At 37.0% G+C, this 18,869-nt stretch overlaps 1 protein-coding gene across 1 annotated transcript in view; it reads left to right on the top strand.

Annotated features, from left to right (window-relative positions):
* LOC107669557 (cullin-9-like) overlaps positions 1-18,869 on the top strand; it is a gene marked incomplete at its 5' end in the record, with an annotated part of 62,197 nt that overhangs the window by 4,871 nt on the left and 38,457 nt on the right. Inside the window, 4 exons of the mRNA XM_016461842.1 lie at positions 11,355-11,496; positions 11,600-11,790; positions 13,413-13,815; positions 16,248-16,440. Coding sequence (XP_016317328.1) covers positions 11,355-11,496; positions 11,600-11,790; positions 13,413-13,815; positions 16,248-16,440 — 929 coding nt within the window. The remainder of the gene's footprint in view (positions 1-11,354; positions 11,497-11,599; positions 11,791-13,412; positions 13,816-16,247; positions 16,441-18,869) is intronic.

Below are 18,869 nucleotides of genomic sequence, written 5' to 3'. Positions count from 1 at the left end.
AGTTGTGTAAATACTGTCATACTAACAGCTGTCTAATTTTTGGTTGATTGTAATCTATTACATACCTTTCTATCAAAATTATCTAACATTATCAAGATGAATTTGTTCTGACACAGTGTAACTCTGAGTTCTTGTCATATTTTATTACCATTTTCTAAACTATAGCGAATAAACTGATAATGTGAGAAATGTTGAAGGTATCTGAATACATTTTGGTTTGACGATCTATTTGATAAATGAAGTTAACCAACTAACATTATACATACCCTTTTGGTTTCTGTACCCAATATTTAAAAAATGTACAAATGCAATAAAAATATCGGTATCGGTACTCTGTATCGGCAAGTACCAAAAATAAAAGTATCGGTATCGGGCGAGTACTGGAAAAAGTGGTATCGGTGCATCCCTATCTCCTCCTGTCAGCATTCAATTCTCACGGACCGACCGTCACTCAGAGAACATAATCCTGGTCATGCAGGATACAAATGCACACTTCACAAGATCTCACAACTGGATCCGACTAAGTTTGCAAGCTTTGTGAAATTAAATGTTCATTAGTCATTCGAAGATTTTTTTAAATTATATAAATGCGTATTTGCTGAATGTTGACGGCAAACAAGTAAGTATTATAATGTTTGCCTTTCTATTACTAATAATATAAAAGCAATCGTTATAATACTTTTTGTATACATTTTAATTCCTTTGTTTAACTGTTCTATCTGATTATTAGACAGACTTCTATCCGTATTAGACAGAACTCTTAACGACAACAGCGAACAAGAGGGAGAATGTGAGCACTGTGTGCTCAGGCGCTGCCGCTGTCAGTGCCGTCCAAATAAAAGTCCCGCCTTGAACGCATCGGCCAAACAGGAAAACTTATCGGCTGATGCCGATATTTAAAAAATGCCAAATATCGGCCAATATATCGGCCTTGGCGATATATCGGTCGACCACTACTCTAGTCAATGCTTGTGTTTATAGCAGCCGCACCGCAGCACGTTTCAGAAGCGGCTCTCCGCGCTGCTTCTCTAAAGATAGGCGCCTAGTCTATTTTTGACGGACGCCGCATCCAAGCCGCACGTAATTAGATAATTGAGGATGTTTTTTAAATAGTGGTTCAACGGATCACAAATCTCACGGTTCGAATCACATTACAGTTTTTGACCCACGGATCGGATCATTTTACGGATCAGTAAGAAAAGAAAAATTTCAATTTAACTTGCTTTCCATTTATTACTTAAAGTGAAGTAGTACTTTGATACCGCAGCAGATACTACTAGATTAACTAAGAAAGTTTAAACATGATTAAAGAGACAAGAGGACAGCCAGAAAAAAGAACAAATACACAAATTACAAGCATAGATAAATACAACAGAATATGTTACAAATAAAATAAGGTTGGTAGTATTCAAATACAGAAATGTAATAATTATGGAAAATAACTGCATGGTGTTCACTGTAGAAATTAAATATAGATTTTTATCACAGCTGTTTTGTTGTTTGATGATCATTAATGACAGCAGCAGTATTTATAGGCCGCTGTCCTTTTAAGACCTGATGCACGGATCCGATAATGATACACATCACATCCGATTTCTTTCTCAGCTATTTTTCATTCACTTGAGACATAACTGACTGCGTTTACCTGAATGATTGTCGAGATGTGTATTTTGTCATAATTTTATGTGTATGTGTCTGTTCAGAGGGTTCAGAAGAGGATTCAGTTCGGTGTTCGCGCGCCATCTGAAACGCATGTGCGCGCTTCATGTGTGTGCGCGTAGAGAACAGAACAGCGCGCGAGTAACTAATCGAGTTTCCTTTCGCCTTTTCTCTCTGGAATTGTTTAAAATTCGCTTGCTTGTATAAATACAAACAAATGATAAACTTATACTCTATTATGTTATCTATTATGGTTAAATTTTGCAATTAATCCGCGATCACATACGTGCCAAACCGTGGGGCTTGGTCCGTATGGATCACGGATCAACTATGATCCGTTTAACCACTAGTTTTAAACGACTGAAAACAGCTACAAATCTTTTATCCTTGACGTTCATAACTAGACTTTGATATGATGCAAGTCATGAAGCGCCCTTTTACTTTTGGAGTGAATTTGCATTTAATTTTCTCCACTGCATTCACACACTGACACTCTCCACGCATGTGTGTGTGTGTGTGTTCACGTGTGCTCATGTTCTTCTTCACACAGTTCTTCACGTTCTTCCTGCAAGCACTTTATTTCTCATTGATATTAAGCAGATGTACTAATTCTTTTGTTCAGATCAAAATGTTATGAAGTATGTTACAATTTTAAACTTAAACCGTGAACCTTTAAAGCAGGGTCTAAAAATATGTATGGTCTGTTTATAACAGCTTACATTTTATACATTTAATTTAAAGGGTTAGTTCACCCAAAAATTTAAATTAGCCCATAAATCAAAGACAATTTTTAATATAACTCCGACTGGATTCGTCTGAAAGAAGAAAGTCATATACACCTTGGATGACTTGAGGGTGAGTAATTTATGGGCTAATTTAAATTTTTGGGTGAACTAACCCTTTAACTAAAGAATCCTGCAAGCCCACTGCTCCGGGTGTGTGTTCACGGTGTGTGTGTGTGTTCACTGCTGTGTGTGTGCACTTTGGATGGGTAAATGCAGAGCACTAATTCCGAGTATGGGTCACCATACTTGGCCACATGTCACGTCACTTTCACTTTCATTTCCCCCCCCTTTACTCGCACTGCAAAAAAGTGGTTTAATGATGTTGAATGTTACAGGGACTAATTAATGCAAATGCAGATCCCACTGTGTTCTGGTTAAGTAACCTTTTTTTTTTTTTTTTTAAGGTTTGCATATGGTGAAGTGTTCTTAATGACAGCTTTCCAAAAATTATATCCTATTCCTAATATAAGAAATATCCCAATATATCGCCTTGCTTACAGTATCGCAATGTATTGCAACATTCGTATCACAACCCCTGTATCGTGATACGTATCGTATCGCCAGATTCTTGCCGATACACAGCCCTAATTAAAAGTGTACTGAATGGCCACTAATTTGCATTTTCATTTAGATCCAGAATTAGTTTCATTCAGTTTGTTTGTGGTGTAAAAACACAAATCATGGAAATGCAATATTGGCTGCCATTTTTCATATAGGAGTTTACCTTACAGTAGTTTACTTCTGAGCTGTTTTTGCATATGTACATTTTTTTTTTTAACTTTATTTTTATGAACTTCAGCACAATAACAAACAAACAACACTCCTTCATGGGTACATACATAAATATTTTTCCAAAGTATAACACAAAAAGTGAAAAAAACTTCGCCCTGGTCAACTGGTTACAATATAAGCAAATATTTGTAAGCATGTGTACGTGAATATTTGTGGTCATACATTCATAAACATGATACTCATTTCTAGGGATGTAACGATTAACCGCGAGCCGGTTGAAAATCGATTCAAATATGTGATTTCAAATCAGTTGAGATGCTAAACAAATAGCGATTCATTTAGGGGTTGGAGTTTATAAGAATCCATGTCTGAGGGGAACTTACTATTTAATTTATAATTTGTCTTAAATCTCATTTTGTTTAAAAAAAAAAAAAAATCGTGAATCGAATCGTGAGTTGAGTGAATCGTTACATCCCTACTCATTTCCGTAGGCGTACTATCAAGCAGCCGTTGATCCTAGTTACGTACATATACATTAATGAATAATATACATATTCCACTTTGGCATTTATCTGTTTTCTCTCTGTTTTGATATAAGCCCTATAGATTGTCCCCAGTGTTTCTTAAAAGTCTCTTCTTGCAGTCTCAACCTGAATGTCAGTCTTTCCATCTTGTAAATTTCTGTAACTATTTGTTCCCACTGAGTTCTTGTTGGGGGAGGCTGCTGGAGCCATAGACGAGTAATCGCTTTTTTTGCTGCTGCTAGTAGAATCCGGAGTAAATATTTATTCCTTTTCTTAACGGAATCAGGTATATTGCCAAGAAATAAAATAGCCTATAAGCTGTTTTCTCAATCTCAATTTCCAAGATTTCCTCTATGCTAGAATTTATTTCTGACCAAAACAGATTCAAGACTGGACAAGTCCAGAAGACATGTACATGATCAGCCAATAATGTCCCACACTGCCTCCAGCATGAGCCCCGATTTGTCATTCCTTTTTGTTTTGCTTTCACTTTGGGCGTAATAAAGAAACTAATTGTATTTTTCCAACAAAATTCCCTTAGAGTCCTGGACTGATTAGTCCACACACTGTGAATGCCATAAGTTCAGCCATTCTTCAGGTGGAATACAAATCTGCATTTCCTTTTCCCACTTTTCTTGGATGTACTCAGTAGAATGGCCTTTAATATCTTGAATGCAGGTAAATAAACCAGATATTAATCATTTTTCACAAGTATTTGTATTATTACATTTACATTTAGTCATTTAGCAGATTATACAAATTATAATACATGATTATTAATGATTATTCCCCTTTGATAAATATGTTTATTAAAGTGTATAATACTATAGAGTATACATAGTATTATACACTTTAATAAACATATTTATCAAAGGGGAATAATCATTTGTTACTCTTCTGATTTTCATATCATAATAGTGTCTAACTTGTCAAAATCTATAAAAACCCTGTTTCTCCAGACCAAATTTGATCATTAAATTCAGAAAATCCTGAATTTCCCCCTTTGATATAATAGAACAGTAAGCAGTTATTCCTTTTTGTGCCCAGCTTTGAAACCTTTTATCCATCTGAGCAGGGTAGAACGGAGAATCCTAACTATCCAACTTAATATTCTCATCTGATGCTCTAGTTTGATCTTTCTCATCAATTTATACCATAATTCTAAACCACATTTTGTCCACTGAGTTATGTTTTTAGATATCTCCTTAAATTTATTGTTATCACCTAAAAGTGACTAAACTGGAATTGGGCTTTGCGAGATTTCCAATTGTTTCCAATTGGCAGTATAGGTTGAATCACAGCAACACACCAAATTTCTCAGTTGGGCAGCAATATAGTAGTCTTGCAGGCATGGCAGGGATCTTCCTTTTTCTTTTGCTAATTGTAGAGTTTTAAATTTAATCCATGGTTTTTTACTATTCCAAATAAATCTAGAAATTATTCTGTCCCCGTCCTTAAATTGTTTCTGGGGAATTTCAACTGGTATGCATATGTACATTTGATTATTCATTGAACATTGACCTGTTGTTTATGTAATATGTGAATGACTGAGCTCTTGAATAGACAGGTATATATAGACAGGAATTTTGTGTGTGTGTGTGTGTGTGTGTGTGTTTTTTTTATATAGTGTTTGGATGCTAGACGACAAGATGCTTTGTCAGACATCAGACACAGGATGACCATTTTACGCTTTCTAGTTTAAAGGATTACTCCACCCCAAAATGAAAATTCTGTCACCCTCATTCACCCTCATGTCATTCCAAACCCGTAAGACCTCCGTTCATATTCGGAACACAAATTAAGATATATTTAATGCATTCTGAGAGCTCTCTGACCCTCCCATAGACAGCAATGTTCTTTGCATACAAAAAAGTATTCTTGTGGCTTCGTAAAATTACGGTTGAACCCCTGATGTCACATGGATTATTTTACCGATCTCCTTGCTACGTTTCTGGACGTTGATCGGGTTACTTACATTGCTGTCTATGGGAGGGTCAGAGAGCTCTCAGAATGCATCAAAAATATCTTAATTTGTGTTCCGAAGATGAACGGAGGTCTTACGGGTTTGGAACGACATGAGGGTGAGTAATTAATGACAAAATTTTCATTTTGGGGTGGAGTAACCCTTTAAAATGAGCAGGGTCAGTGTCAAAACAATCAAGCTGTACACAACACAAGTTATATCCTCTAATTTTTTTATATAAAACCAAAACCTTTCAAGCCCTTTCCGCTCTGTGTTTGTTGCTTCTCTTGCCCTCTAAAGACGTGAGGCGCTAAAAGAGATATCACAGTTATTTTAACACCAGTAGCAGAAACACAGTGAGCAGTGAAAATTGATACTTTCACAAACACTGCAGAAAATGAAAATGCAGCAAACACAAATAAACCAAGTTTGTGACTACTTTTTTAATGACAAGCATTATTAATCAGCCTGTTAAAAGCATTTCATAATAAACAATTATAATTGGAAAAATGTTTTTGTAGATGGCAAGAAAAGACAACTAACATTTTGAAATTACTAACTGAATTTGTTTTCTGCTCATGATGAGAGCAGTTTGATTGTACATAGTTTGTTTTTTTGTAGATATGTATTGTAATCAAATACAATAATGGTCTAGACTTCAAGAGGGAAACCCTGAACCCCCATACAGTAACTTTACACCACCACATGGCCTTCTGCCATATATAGATAAACGCCAGCATGTAACACCTATTTTAGCTACTTTACCTTGGCTTCCAATTTATTACAGGGTCGATTTTAAATTACTTATCTTGGTATATAAAGTTTTACACAATTTGGCACCCTCTTATTTAACTGATCTTTTACATGTACACAAACCCCAAAGGAATCTAAGGTCATCTAACCAGATGATTTTAAACGTCCCTAGGACAAGATTAAAATTGAGTGTTGACCGGGCATTTTCAGTGGTGGCCCCAAAGCGTTGGAATAGTTTGCCTTAATATCTTAGACTTTCACCTTCTTTGGGCTCTTTTAAAAGAAATTTGATACTATATTTATTACAGTTAACTTTAGGCTCAACAGATTGATCTTACAAAGTGGCTTTCGTTTTCTCCATTGATGTTTGTTTTATTTGCTTGTTTTTACTTTTTGTCCTTTCTGAAATGTTGGTCTCATTTTTATTAGCTGTTGTTAGTTTATTTTACCCTTAGTGATTGTACAGCACATTGGTCAACCTTGCGTTGTTTTAATTGTGCTCTATAAATAAAATAAAACAAACAAATAGGTATTTAAATGTAAAGTTAATGGTAGCCTAATAAAATACTTGATCTTACCTTTTATTGTTCATATAAACTGTTCTCAACTAATGAAATATTTTAATTTGTTTTGTAGAAAACTACTCGAAAACCACTGCTTTGGCCCAATAATATCCTCATCTTTGACTATTTTAACTGTTTTGGATTGTTTTTCTTTTGCAAAGTACTACTGCTGCCCAGATGGAAATATATAACTATTTCAAAAAAGCATTATCTAGACCTCCGCTTGGAAGGAAATAATATAGAGACCGGACCAGAAATTTAATTTAATAGCACTGACATAAATGCATCCTTGAATGCAATACAAGTCACTTTATGTAAAAGCATCTGCCAAATACGCAAATGTAAATGGCAAATAAAATATAAGTTTACCAGTAACAAACCAACCAACATTTGATCCCAAGCTAGCTAGCATCTGTTCGATGCATTTGCAACCTAATCCTGCATAGGTTTTCCCCTTTTGTAGTTAAATTAGGGCTGGTAAGCGATTATAATTTTTAATCTAATTAATTACATGATTTGCCGATTAATTAATCTAATTAATCGCAAATTATTGGCACATCAAATTTGGCTGAGAAATTACTCCCAAAAGATAATTTAAAGTCATTGTTGTGTAAAGCATCAAACAGACATTACAAAAAGTAGCTTCAGCAAGAAATAATTTGTTTGATATAGTTTATTAAATATACAGGTGCATCTCAAAAAATTAGAATTGTGAAAAAGTTTTTTTTTTTTTTATTATTTCAAAAAGTTAAACTTTCATATATTTTAGATTGTATATTCTATTGTAAAGTAAAACATTTCAAAAGTGTTTTTGTTTTCATTTTGATGATTAGAGCTTACAGCTCATGAAAGTCAAAAATCCAGTATCTCAAAATATTAGAATATTTACATTTGAGTTCCATTAAATTACAATCCCTACAGTATAAATTCCGGGTATCTCTTGTTCTTTGAAACCACAATAATGGGGAAGACTGCTGACTTGGCAATGGTCCAAAAGACAATCATTGACACCCTCCACAAAGAGGGTAAGTCACAGAAGGTCATTACCGAAAGGGGTGGCTGTTCACAGAGTGCTGTATCAGAGCATATTAAATGCAAAGTTGACTGGAAGGAAGAAATTGGGTTGGAAAAGGTGCACAAGCAACAGGGATGACCGCAAGCTTGAGAATACTGTCAAGCAAAGCCGATTCAAACACTTGGGAGAGCTTCACAAGGAGTGGACTGAAACTGGAGTCAGTGCATCGAGAGTCACCACGCTCACGTCTTCAGGTAAAGGGCTACCAAGCCACTTCTGAAACAGAAACAAAGTCAGTGATGATTTGGGGTGACGTGACGTCTGCTGGTGTTGGTCCATTGTGTTTTATCAAGTCCAAAGTCAATGCAGCCATCTACCAGGAGATTTTGAAGCACTTTATGCTTCCATCTGCTGACAAGCTTCCAAGTGTTTTTCTGACCATGATATTACTGTGCTTGATTGGCCAGTCAACATGCCTGACCTGAACCCCATATGGAATCTTTAGGATATTTTCAAGAGAAAGATGAGAAACAGTTGACCCAACAATACAGACGAGCGGAAGGCTCAATAGTGCCTCAGCAGTGCCACAGACTGATCGCTTTCATGCCACACCTCACTGATGCTGTCATTTGTGCTAAAGGAGCCCGACCAAGTATTGAGTGCATAAATTAACATAATTTAAAGAACTTGAACTTTTCTGTTTTGCAAATCCTTTTAATTTTTTTGATTGATCTTGGGAAATATTCTAATATTTTGAGATGCTGGATTTTTTACTTTCATGAGCTGTAAGCTCTAATCATCAAAATTAAAACAAAAAAACTTTTTATATTTTCAAGAGAAAGACGAGAAACAGTTGATCCAACAATACAGACGAGCTGAAGGCTCACTAGTGCCTCAGCAGTGCCACAGGCTGATCGCTTCCATGCCACACTTCACTGATGCTGGAATTTGTGCTAAAGGAGCCCCGACCAAGTATTGAGTGCACGAATTAACAAACTTTAAACAACTTGAACTTTTCTGTTTTGCAAATCCTTTTTTTTGATTGATCTTAAAAAATATTCTAATATTTTGAGATACTGGATTTTTTACTTTCATGAGCTGTAAGCTCTAATCATCAAAATTAAAACAAAAAAACTTTTGAAATGTTATACTTTACATGTAATGAATCTAGAATAGGGCTGGGCGATATGGCCAAAAAAATTATCACAATAATTTTTTTCATATCAGTCGATATCGATAATTATCACGATAATCTTTATTTCTTTCAAGTTTAAAGCCAGATTTTTGCTCCACGGTGACAGTTGTAGAAACCAGACCATTAATTTTCCTTAAACTAAATATCTAAATAGAAAAATTTATTTCTTAGTTTCTGCATTCTAATGAGTGATATTGTTTCAAATCAAGAAACAGGTTTGGGTTGCCTGATAATATTAATATCACATTTTTGTCTCTTAGAAATGCACATTTGATAGTAGCTTGAGTTAGGATGCAGAGGTAAATTTTTGTTCATTATCAAAATCAGTAACATCTGTAAATATTCTAACAACTTATTTTTTATATGGTGAAATTTAATTATTCTGATTGAGTTTTATTAAAATTAACCACTGTTCTAGATCATCATAACCACAGTTAAAACCACTCATACAGCACCTCAATACCATGGTAAAAATGTAACTATGTATGGTTTCTAGTATGAAAAACAGTAGTCTAAATATATTTAGTATAAATGCACATCCCACATTTGTGCCACAATACCATGGTGCAGTGAGTGTTACTACAGTAAATCCATGGTAAATGATGGCGATGTGTAGATTGAAAAGCCTTCTGACTGTCTCATTCGTTGCACACAGTGTTTCTCCTGTTTGCCATTAAACTAGTTTAAATCACAGAGTCAATTGTGTTCCTCGCTGAGTTCAAGCGCTTCACACTGGATCTCACAGAGCTGCTTAGAGCTCGCGTGACCGAGTAAACGCATCTGCTCTAGTGAGCTCGCACTGCGCGGCCGTTTTGAACATTGGTCTGAGTGGATAAATGGTCCGTGTGGCGCGATTCAAATGTGTCGCGCTGTTTCGTTCCGCTTTTGGTGCATAAACGTTATATCGAACATTTATCGAACTCTTCTTATCGTTTTATCGAGGAAAATTATATCGCGATAATTATAGTTATCGAATTACCGCCCAGCCCTAATCTAGAATATATGAAAGTTTCACTTTTTGAAATAAGTTACAAAAAAAAAATTTTTTTGAGATGCACCTGTACTCTTTTGGACCATGAGGGGCCATTTTTGGGTGGGTGAACTATACCTTTAATTAATCTTATTAATTTTATTATTATTACTATGGAAATATGAAATTATTTCTGATTAAGTCATCGAATCATTTATTCATTCATTTGATTCGTTCAAATGGCTGATTCATTCAGGAGTGAAGTAAATGGTTCTTTATGAATGGTCCATTGAATCATTAGGCTTGTTTGACTTGAAACGGATCACCACCATCAGATCGATCGAAGTGTGACATCAAAGTACCGCAAGAGCTATAGAGAGCAGACAGCTCTGCATGCTTTTGAATTGCTCTCGCGGTACTTTGATGTCACACACCGATCGGTCTGTGCAGCGCCGCTTCAAATCCAACGCGCATATGGCCAATGGTTCAACGCGCCAAATGGTTCACCCAATTCGTTCAAAATGTGCAATAAGAAATTAAATGCCGCTGTGTGTTGCTCGGAGATGAACAGTTCTGCTTTGTCTTTATATTTCCGTTGGCAACATTGAGCAAAACAGACAGCATTGTGTCTAAAATAATACAATATTAACTTCTTTCTTACTGAACTGTTGTATAAGATGTAAATATGAGACAAAATCTCAAACGGGCATTTTTGCCCCATATCTTGAATTTTAGGGACATTCTAACTACGTTCTCTAGGCTCCATCACGCAGTGAGTTGTTGCCCTGCCTCATGTTTGTCATCAATCAGCTGTATGAAATGTCAGATGACCCACGTAGGTCTGGGGCGGGGCAAGTGTGTTAAATGCGTTAATAATTTGAACGTGTTATTTTTCACCTTAATTAATCTAATTAACGTGTTAGATTACCAGCCCTAAGTTGAATGTGATTTATTTTGCATATTTACTATGGTTTATAATATCTGTTGCTAAAAATCACACATCTCTGTAGACACGTTCAAATTTTTGGTAAGTTGCAAATAGAAAATAAAACTACCTCCTGAGTTTGGCAGTTAGAAGCGTCTCCTTTCACTACACATTTGTTGAAAACTAAGATATACTTAGGCCCGAAGTACACCGTTTATGGATATACTGCCTGTACAAACCTTGATGTCTGTCATGTTCTGGCTTTTGCAGGTGTACTGGAACTCCCTGTCCAGGACCTACTGGGTGCACTGGCACATGATTGAAATTCTGGGCAACGGCAGCGGAGGACAGGCGGAGAAAGAGACTCAGGAGAAGGCCTCGTCCCTCACAGAGACACTCAAACTCACTACTGGTAACTCTCACACTCAACCACATGATCGTGAGTGTTTTATATGTGTGTCCATCACTTTATATGAAACCAGCAGTGTTTTCTTCTGTGTTTGTGAACGTGGCAGTGAGTCAGACGTTCTTCTCAAAGCCCCCCGGTGGGCTGTACTCATTGCCTTACCTGATTGAGGGCTCTCAGGATGACACAGGCACCCTGAGCCGTGCTGAATGGTGGGAAGTGCTGTTTTTCATCAAGAAGTTGGAACCCAAGCAGCAGCAGGAGATCAACAACATCCTGCGACAGAGCCTCGATGAGCCGGTACTCACCATCTCTCCTACACTCTTCACACTGGGTAGAAAAGACCAGCAAAATTATAATTGAAGCAAATTAGATATTTAAAAAAATATATATATTATATATTTCCTCCCCCCGACAATGTTTTTAAGAAAGATTTAAAACAAAGGATTTTAAACAAATTTTAAACAAACAAAAAACATCCAAATTCTAAATCTCATGAAACTTGTGAGAAGATTGTGGTCATATTTCATGTATTTCCAGTATCAATGGAAAGAAAGGGGGGAAAAAATCTTAAAGAAAATTAAGTTTGTTTATTGATGTTTTTGCTGTAATAGTTTGAGCACCAGTTTTGAGGTAAGATTTTTTTAAAGGTTTAATCAGCAAGGATGCATTAAATTGATCAAAGTTTTATTTCTTGAACTTTCTATTCATCAAAGAATCCTGAAAAAAATTACATCACAGTTTCCAAAATATTAAGCAGCACAACTGTTTTCAACATTGGTAATAATCAGAAATGTTTCTTGAGCAGCGAATCAGCATTGAAGCATGCATGAAGCAGCAGGAAGACTGGAGTAATGGCTGAAAATTCAGCTTTGGATCAAAGGATGAAATTATATTTTAAGATATATTAACAATGTAGAAAATAGTTTTTTGAATTACAATTATATTTCACATTATTGTATTTACTGTTTTTTTTTTTTCATTTTTACTTTATCAAGTAAATCTGGTATTGTTGAGCATAAGAGACCTTCAGAACGTAAAAAAAAAAACTCTTACTGACCCCAAACGTTTGTTATATATTGTATAAATTAGGATGCACGATATTATCGGACTGATATCGGAATCGGCCGATAATGGCTTTAAATGTAAATATCAGCATCGGCCCGATATGAAACATTATGCAGATCTGTCTTGCCGATAAAAGGAATACATTAACTCACATGTGCTCAGGGTGTGCTAGTGATTAGATCACGTCAGCAGTGTCTCATTCTTGAAGCAAAGTTTTGTCAGAATGATGATTAGATTCACTGTTTTGGATCGCTGCATTTAATCTGTGAAAGCACATACAGAATGACGCGTTCGGTGTATGATAGAGTAAACAGTAATAGCATAAGCTTTAAAATATTTTCAGAATTTGAAAATTTCAGAACTCTTTTGCTTTAGACCATCTACAAATGTTAAATCTTAAAATAAAATGTTAGGGTTAACACTGCATCTTTCTGGGGATAAAAATGCAGCGATTGATATATAGTTTATTTATAAGTTTCAAAGCTTCGAGACTTGGTGTTGTTTCCAAGCAAAAGGAAATATATCGGTATTGGCCAAAATGAGTTGAAGAATATCGGCATATTGGATATCGGCAAAATCCAATATTGTGCATCCCTAGTATAAATTATTTGGAATATTTATTTGTGTGATCTGTATATTGTATTATTATGGTCATTGGCCACCCTGTTACTTAGATATCAGTATTAATATTTGACATTGACATGCCAATGTGAGGAGATATATTCTTCATATTTTTTTTCTGTCAATGTCAATCTTCATGCTCCAAATGAACTAGGCAATGACTAATTCCCTCTACTAAACGAGCCTGTTTGGGGTTATTCATGTTATCTTTTCCTCTCTCTCGTATCTTTCAGATGGTAGAGCTTGACGAGTCGACTCTCATCCAGCTGTCCCTCTCGAGTGAAGTGGCGCGGAAAGTCCTCCACTACCTGAAACAGAATTTGCAGGCGTCTTGTCTGGGTGACCTGCTCTGCTCCCACACTTTCGCCAAGCACTACCTGAACTGTGGAGGTGCTGGCCTTGAGGACGAGGAAATGCTGATGGATCGCTCGCTCGGAGGCCAAGGAGCTTCATCATCATCATCATTGTCCTCAGCTACGGCATCGTCCTCTTCCTCAGCCTCTTCCTGCACCATGGGCTCTGTGTCCAAGAAAGCTAAGAAAGAGATCCCAGCAGACACGGGCAGCGAGACAGAGAGTGAACTTCCCACTGAAGATGACACGAAGTATCCAGATGACCTGGAGGAGAAGATGAAAGGCAAGCCTTTGTTTTATACATGTTGCTGCTCTCCTGTGGATGTGACTGTTAGTGGAAGTGTCTCATTCTTGAAGCAAAGTTTTGTCAGAATGATGATTAGATTCACTGTTTTGGATCGCTGCATTTAATCTGTGAAAGCACATACAGAATGACGCGTTCGGTGTATGATAGAGTAAACAGTAATAGCATAAGCTTTAAAATATTTTCAGAATTTGAAAATTTCAGAACTCTTTTGCTTTAGACCATCTACAAATGTTAAATCTTAAAATAAAATGTTAGGGTTAACACTGCATCTTTCTGGGGATAAAAATGCAGCGATTGATATATAGTTTATTTATAATTTTCAAAGCTTCGAGACTTGGTGTTGTTTCCAAGCAAAAGGAAATATATCGGTATTGGCCAAAATGAGTTGAAGAATATCGGCATATTGGATATCGGCAAAATCCAATATTGTGCATCCCTAGTATAAATTATTTGGAATATTTATTTGTGTGATCTGTATATTGTATTATTATGGTCATTGGCCACCCTGTTACTTAGATATCAGTATTAATATTTGACATTGACATGCCAATGTGAGGAGATATATTCTTCATATTTTTTTTCTGTCAATGTCAATCTTCATGCTCCAAATGAACTAGGCAATGACTAATTCCCTCTACTAAACGAGCCTGTTTGGGGTTATTCATGTTATCTTTTCCTCTCTCTCGTATCTTTCAGATGGTAGAGCTTGACGAGTCGACTCTCATCCAGCTGTCCCTCTCGAGTGAAGTGGCGCGGAAAGTCCTCCACTACCTGAAACAGAATTTGCAGGCGTCTTGTCTGGGTGACCTGCTCTGCTCCCACACTTTCGCCAAGCACTACCTGAACTGTGGAGGTGCTGGCCTTGAGGACGAGGAAATGCTGATGGATCGCTCGCTCGGAGGCCAAGGAGCTTCATCATCATCATCATTGTCCTCAGCTACGGCATCGTCCTCTTCCTCAGCCTCTTCCTGCACCATGGGCTCTGTGTCCAAGAAAGCTAAGAAAGAGATCCCAGCAGACACGGGCAGCGAGACAGAGAGTGAACTTCCCACTGAAGATGACACGAAGTATCCAGATGACCTGGAGGAGAAGATGAAAGGCAAGCCTTTGTTTTATACATGTTGCTGCTCTCCTGTGGATGTGACTGTTAGTGGAACTCCTTGTTTTGTTCATAATGCTATATTTGCTGAGCAAACAAGAACTTGTCTTTAAAGGAGTGTTGTTCAGTGTTCAGCTGATTGCCATCACCGATGTGCATGTTTATATTGGTAGGGCTGTATGATTTCTACAAACTGCATGCAGAATTATGGAATCCAGTCATAAAAATGGAATTTATAGTATAATACAGAATTTGGCAAAGTTTAGGATGAATAAATCAGAAGTAGGGCTGCACACATAATCAGATCGATATGGACTAGTGTCTGTAAATATTAAACTGCATAGACTGCTATTTAAATATGAAATATGCATGTCTGTGTGAACGAGTGGCATAGTTTTGTCTACTGCACGTAATCCAGCTTGGTGTTTAAAACATTTTCAAGCAATTTTCACATCATTTTTAGTTCACGTTTTAATTTAAACAGTAGTTGTGCAGTGCTTTGTTTGCCAAAAAAATAAATGAATTGGTCAATTTTGATAAATTTGTATTAAATCAGAAAACAGAATCAAGAAAAAATGACACAGAATTTTGCACTTGTACATTTGCATTCATTCATTTTACCGATATATCCAACATGACTTTTGCTGAATGACATGATTATTGATTAACTAGTTTTTCCCCTCAGCAACAGGAAATGATGCATTTCACAGAATGTGTTCTGAGCATTAGGAAGCAAAAGGTTTTGGCTGATAACTGTTTGTAATGTAGCTAATAAGTGTTCTTCATATGGGGTGTTTGAATCGTCCATTGGGCAGCATTTCAGTTCTCAGGATTTGACTTCCATTGACTTTGATGATGACTGATATTTGCATACAGTTATATTTGCATACTGAATTGAAAATAGTCTGTCTTCCTTAAATATAGTTAACCATTTGCAACTGCCTTTACACTTCACAGTGAGAAAGTGTTGCATTTAATAATAATAAAAAAAAACTGTGATAGATCCATCCTGACCAGTGCTAAGAATAGTGCCTCCATGTGTAAATTCAGCAGACAGTTAGCAGATGATTTATCAGACATGATAAATCTTAAAAAAAATTAAATAAGAGTAGTATGTGTCCAGTTAAAGATTAAACAAAGAGTTTTGTAAAATTCTCTGAACAAATACAGCCACATCCATCTAGCAACATATATTTTATCGAGCCATCAGTTTCTTTGTAAAATTGGTTATTCGATAAAAGCAGTGAAGTGTTTAGAGCAAGTAGATGTACATTTCTTCCTCTAAGCAACTGTTTTCTGTTCTCTGCAGTGTTCAACAGTCCGAAGGTGCAGGGTAAGAAGAGCTCCATAGAGAAGATGGGGGAGGTGGTGGACATCATGAAGAAGAGCAGCTCAGACTCAGGACTGCAGCTGGCTGGCATGAAGGTCATCAGTAAGATTCAGGAGGAGGAGGGACCTCAGGAGAGAAGCACCCTCAGATCAGACTCGGCACAAACCATCCGGTGAGACTCACTGTCTACTCTCAGCTCGGCGTTTTCTTATGTTGATTTCAATAACTGCAATTGAATGTCTTTCTGAATTACGCTTAAAGGGTTAGTTCACCCAAAAATGAAAATTAGCCCATTATTTACTCACCCCCAAGCCATCCTAGGCGTATATGACTTCCTCCTTTCATATGAATCCAATAGGAGTTATATTAAAAATTATCTTTGATCTTCCAAGCTGTTTAATGGCAGTCAGCGGGTGTTGCAGTGCATCAGTCCAAAAGAAGTGAAATAAAGCGCATCCATCCATAATAAAAAGTGCCTCACATGGCTCCGGGGGGTGAGCAAAGGCCTCCTGTAGCGAATCGATGCGTTTTTGTGAGAAAAATATCCATATTCATAACGTAATAATCACTTTAATCTAGCTTGCGCCAACAGTTGTACACGGAAGCAGCTCCGGGAGGATGACGTAAAATGTAGGCGTTGCGCATGCGCCGGTGAGTCTCGTGAAAACCAACATTTGTTTACAGGAGCAAAGGAAGCAAAGTCTCCTTTTGGCTTATATCGAAATCCTCCGACATTCTTCTTCACAAATCCTCGTTTTGTACTTCTAATTAGTGACCGTTGTTTTATTTTGATCTCTCCCCTGCGCTTCTGCGTTCGTCACTTCTGAGTGGCGCATGCGCAGTGCCGAGCTCATACGTCATCCACCCGGAGCTGCTTCCGTGTACAACAGTGAGCGCAAGCTAGATTAAATTGATCATTACATTTTAAATATGGTTATTTTTCTTACAAAAACGCATCGATTCGCTACAGGAGGCCTTTGTTCACCCCCCCAGAGCCGTGTGAGGTACTATGGATTATGGATGTATGCGCTTTATTTCACTTCTTTTGGACTGATGAACTGCAACACCCGCTGACTGCCATTAAAAAGCTTGGAAAATCAAAGACAATTTTTAATATAACTCCGACTGGATTTGTCTGAAAGAAGAAAGTCATATATACACCTAGGATGCCTTGAGGGTGAGTAATTCATGGGCTAATTTAAATTTTTGCGTGAACTAACCCTTTAATTTAAACCTCAATATTACAGGGGCTAAGAAAACATATACCACTCGTAGATCACTCTGTTTATCGACGGACCCTTTCCAAATTTCTGGGGGTTTTAGAAGCAGAAGTTATAAGTAATATAACACACAACATTGTGTTATAGATGTGCATTTAAAGGGTTAGTTCACCAAAAAATTTAAATTCTGTCATTAATTACTCACCCTCATGTCGTTCTAAACCCGTAAGACCACCGTTCATCTTCGGAACACAAATTAAGATCTTTTTTGTGAATTCTGAGAGCGTGACGCAGCTGACACAGAATAGCGTACGCTGTTTACGTTCAGTGGGTACTCTCCAAAATGGCGCTATGGTGACGCAGAGGAGACGAATTGTTGAATAAAGTCGTTATTTTTGTTTTCTTTGTGTACAAAAAGTATTCTCGTAGCTTCGTAAAATTACGGTTGAACCCCTGATGTCACATGGATTATTTTAATGATCTCCTTGCTACGTTTCTGGACCTTGATTGTGGTAATTACATTGCTGTCTATGGGAGGGTCAGAGATAGGGCCGGGTATCGTTAAAAAATTTTCGATATCGATATCGATACCTTGACTTCGATGATTTCTATTTATTTTCCACTGATTTACTGATGAGCATTAGCAGCTTCCAGCGCTGTCTGCTTGTGTTCTCTATTTCATGATCGCTGCTCTGACTCAGAGGTAATAACATATTTAATTTCTATTGCTACATTACATGGCCAAAACACATATTAGACTGCAGGGACAGATTTACCTCTTTTCGTGACATAGGCAAAACATGGGCCCCCTTCCCTATTAATATAATAGACCTAATATTACCACCCAAGCAAACAAAAATATTTCTTAATCAGTGGAAACCGTTACAGTGTTTTCTATCGCAATAAGCGCTTGCGTTCAGTCAATAAAAATCGAATGTAGTTCTTAATTTGTTTGAGAACTGAGAAAGACTGTTCCATATAGGCCGTCGTGGCCACATAACCACTTCGGGAGTGCATTATTTCTCTAATAATTTTAACGGCCTGGAGTCCCAACCACACATCAAGACATTGTTCAGATCATTTGTTTCAAGACATTTGACATGTTTCCGTCCTGAAATCTCGTGTGGGTTGAACTAATTTTTTTACGCACCTCATCCCAAACCTTCCGTTGCAAATTCCAAAACGTAATTTTAGAGCTGATAACAGAGGCTTGAGCCATTGATATGCAGACTAACGAAGTTATTAATGCAGTCTAAAACGCAGTTATTAGAGAGAGAGTGATAATGCACAGAAGACTCCACCTCCTCCCGGCGACCAGGTGATGACGCTGTCCCCGGACAGCGTGAGGAGATCCCTCAGCAGGATCAATGCACGCAAAGCT

This window comes from Sinocyclocheilus anshuiensis, unplaced genomic scaffold (assembly GCF_001515605.1).
Source record: "Sinocyclocheilus anshuiensis isolate Anshui unplaced genomic scaffold, SAMN03320099.WGS_v1.1 scaffold460, whole genome shotgun sequence".
NCBI classification, from domain to species: Eukaryota; Metazoa; Chordata; class Actinopteri; order Cypriniformes; family Cyprinidae; genus Sinocyclocheilus; species Sinocyclocheilus anshuiensis.
The sequence above is the reverse complement of the archived record's forward strand: the minus strand, read 5'-3'. Positions and strand labels throughout refer to the sequence as shown.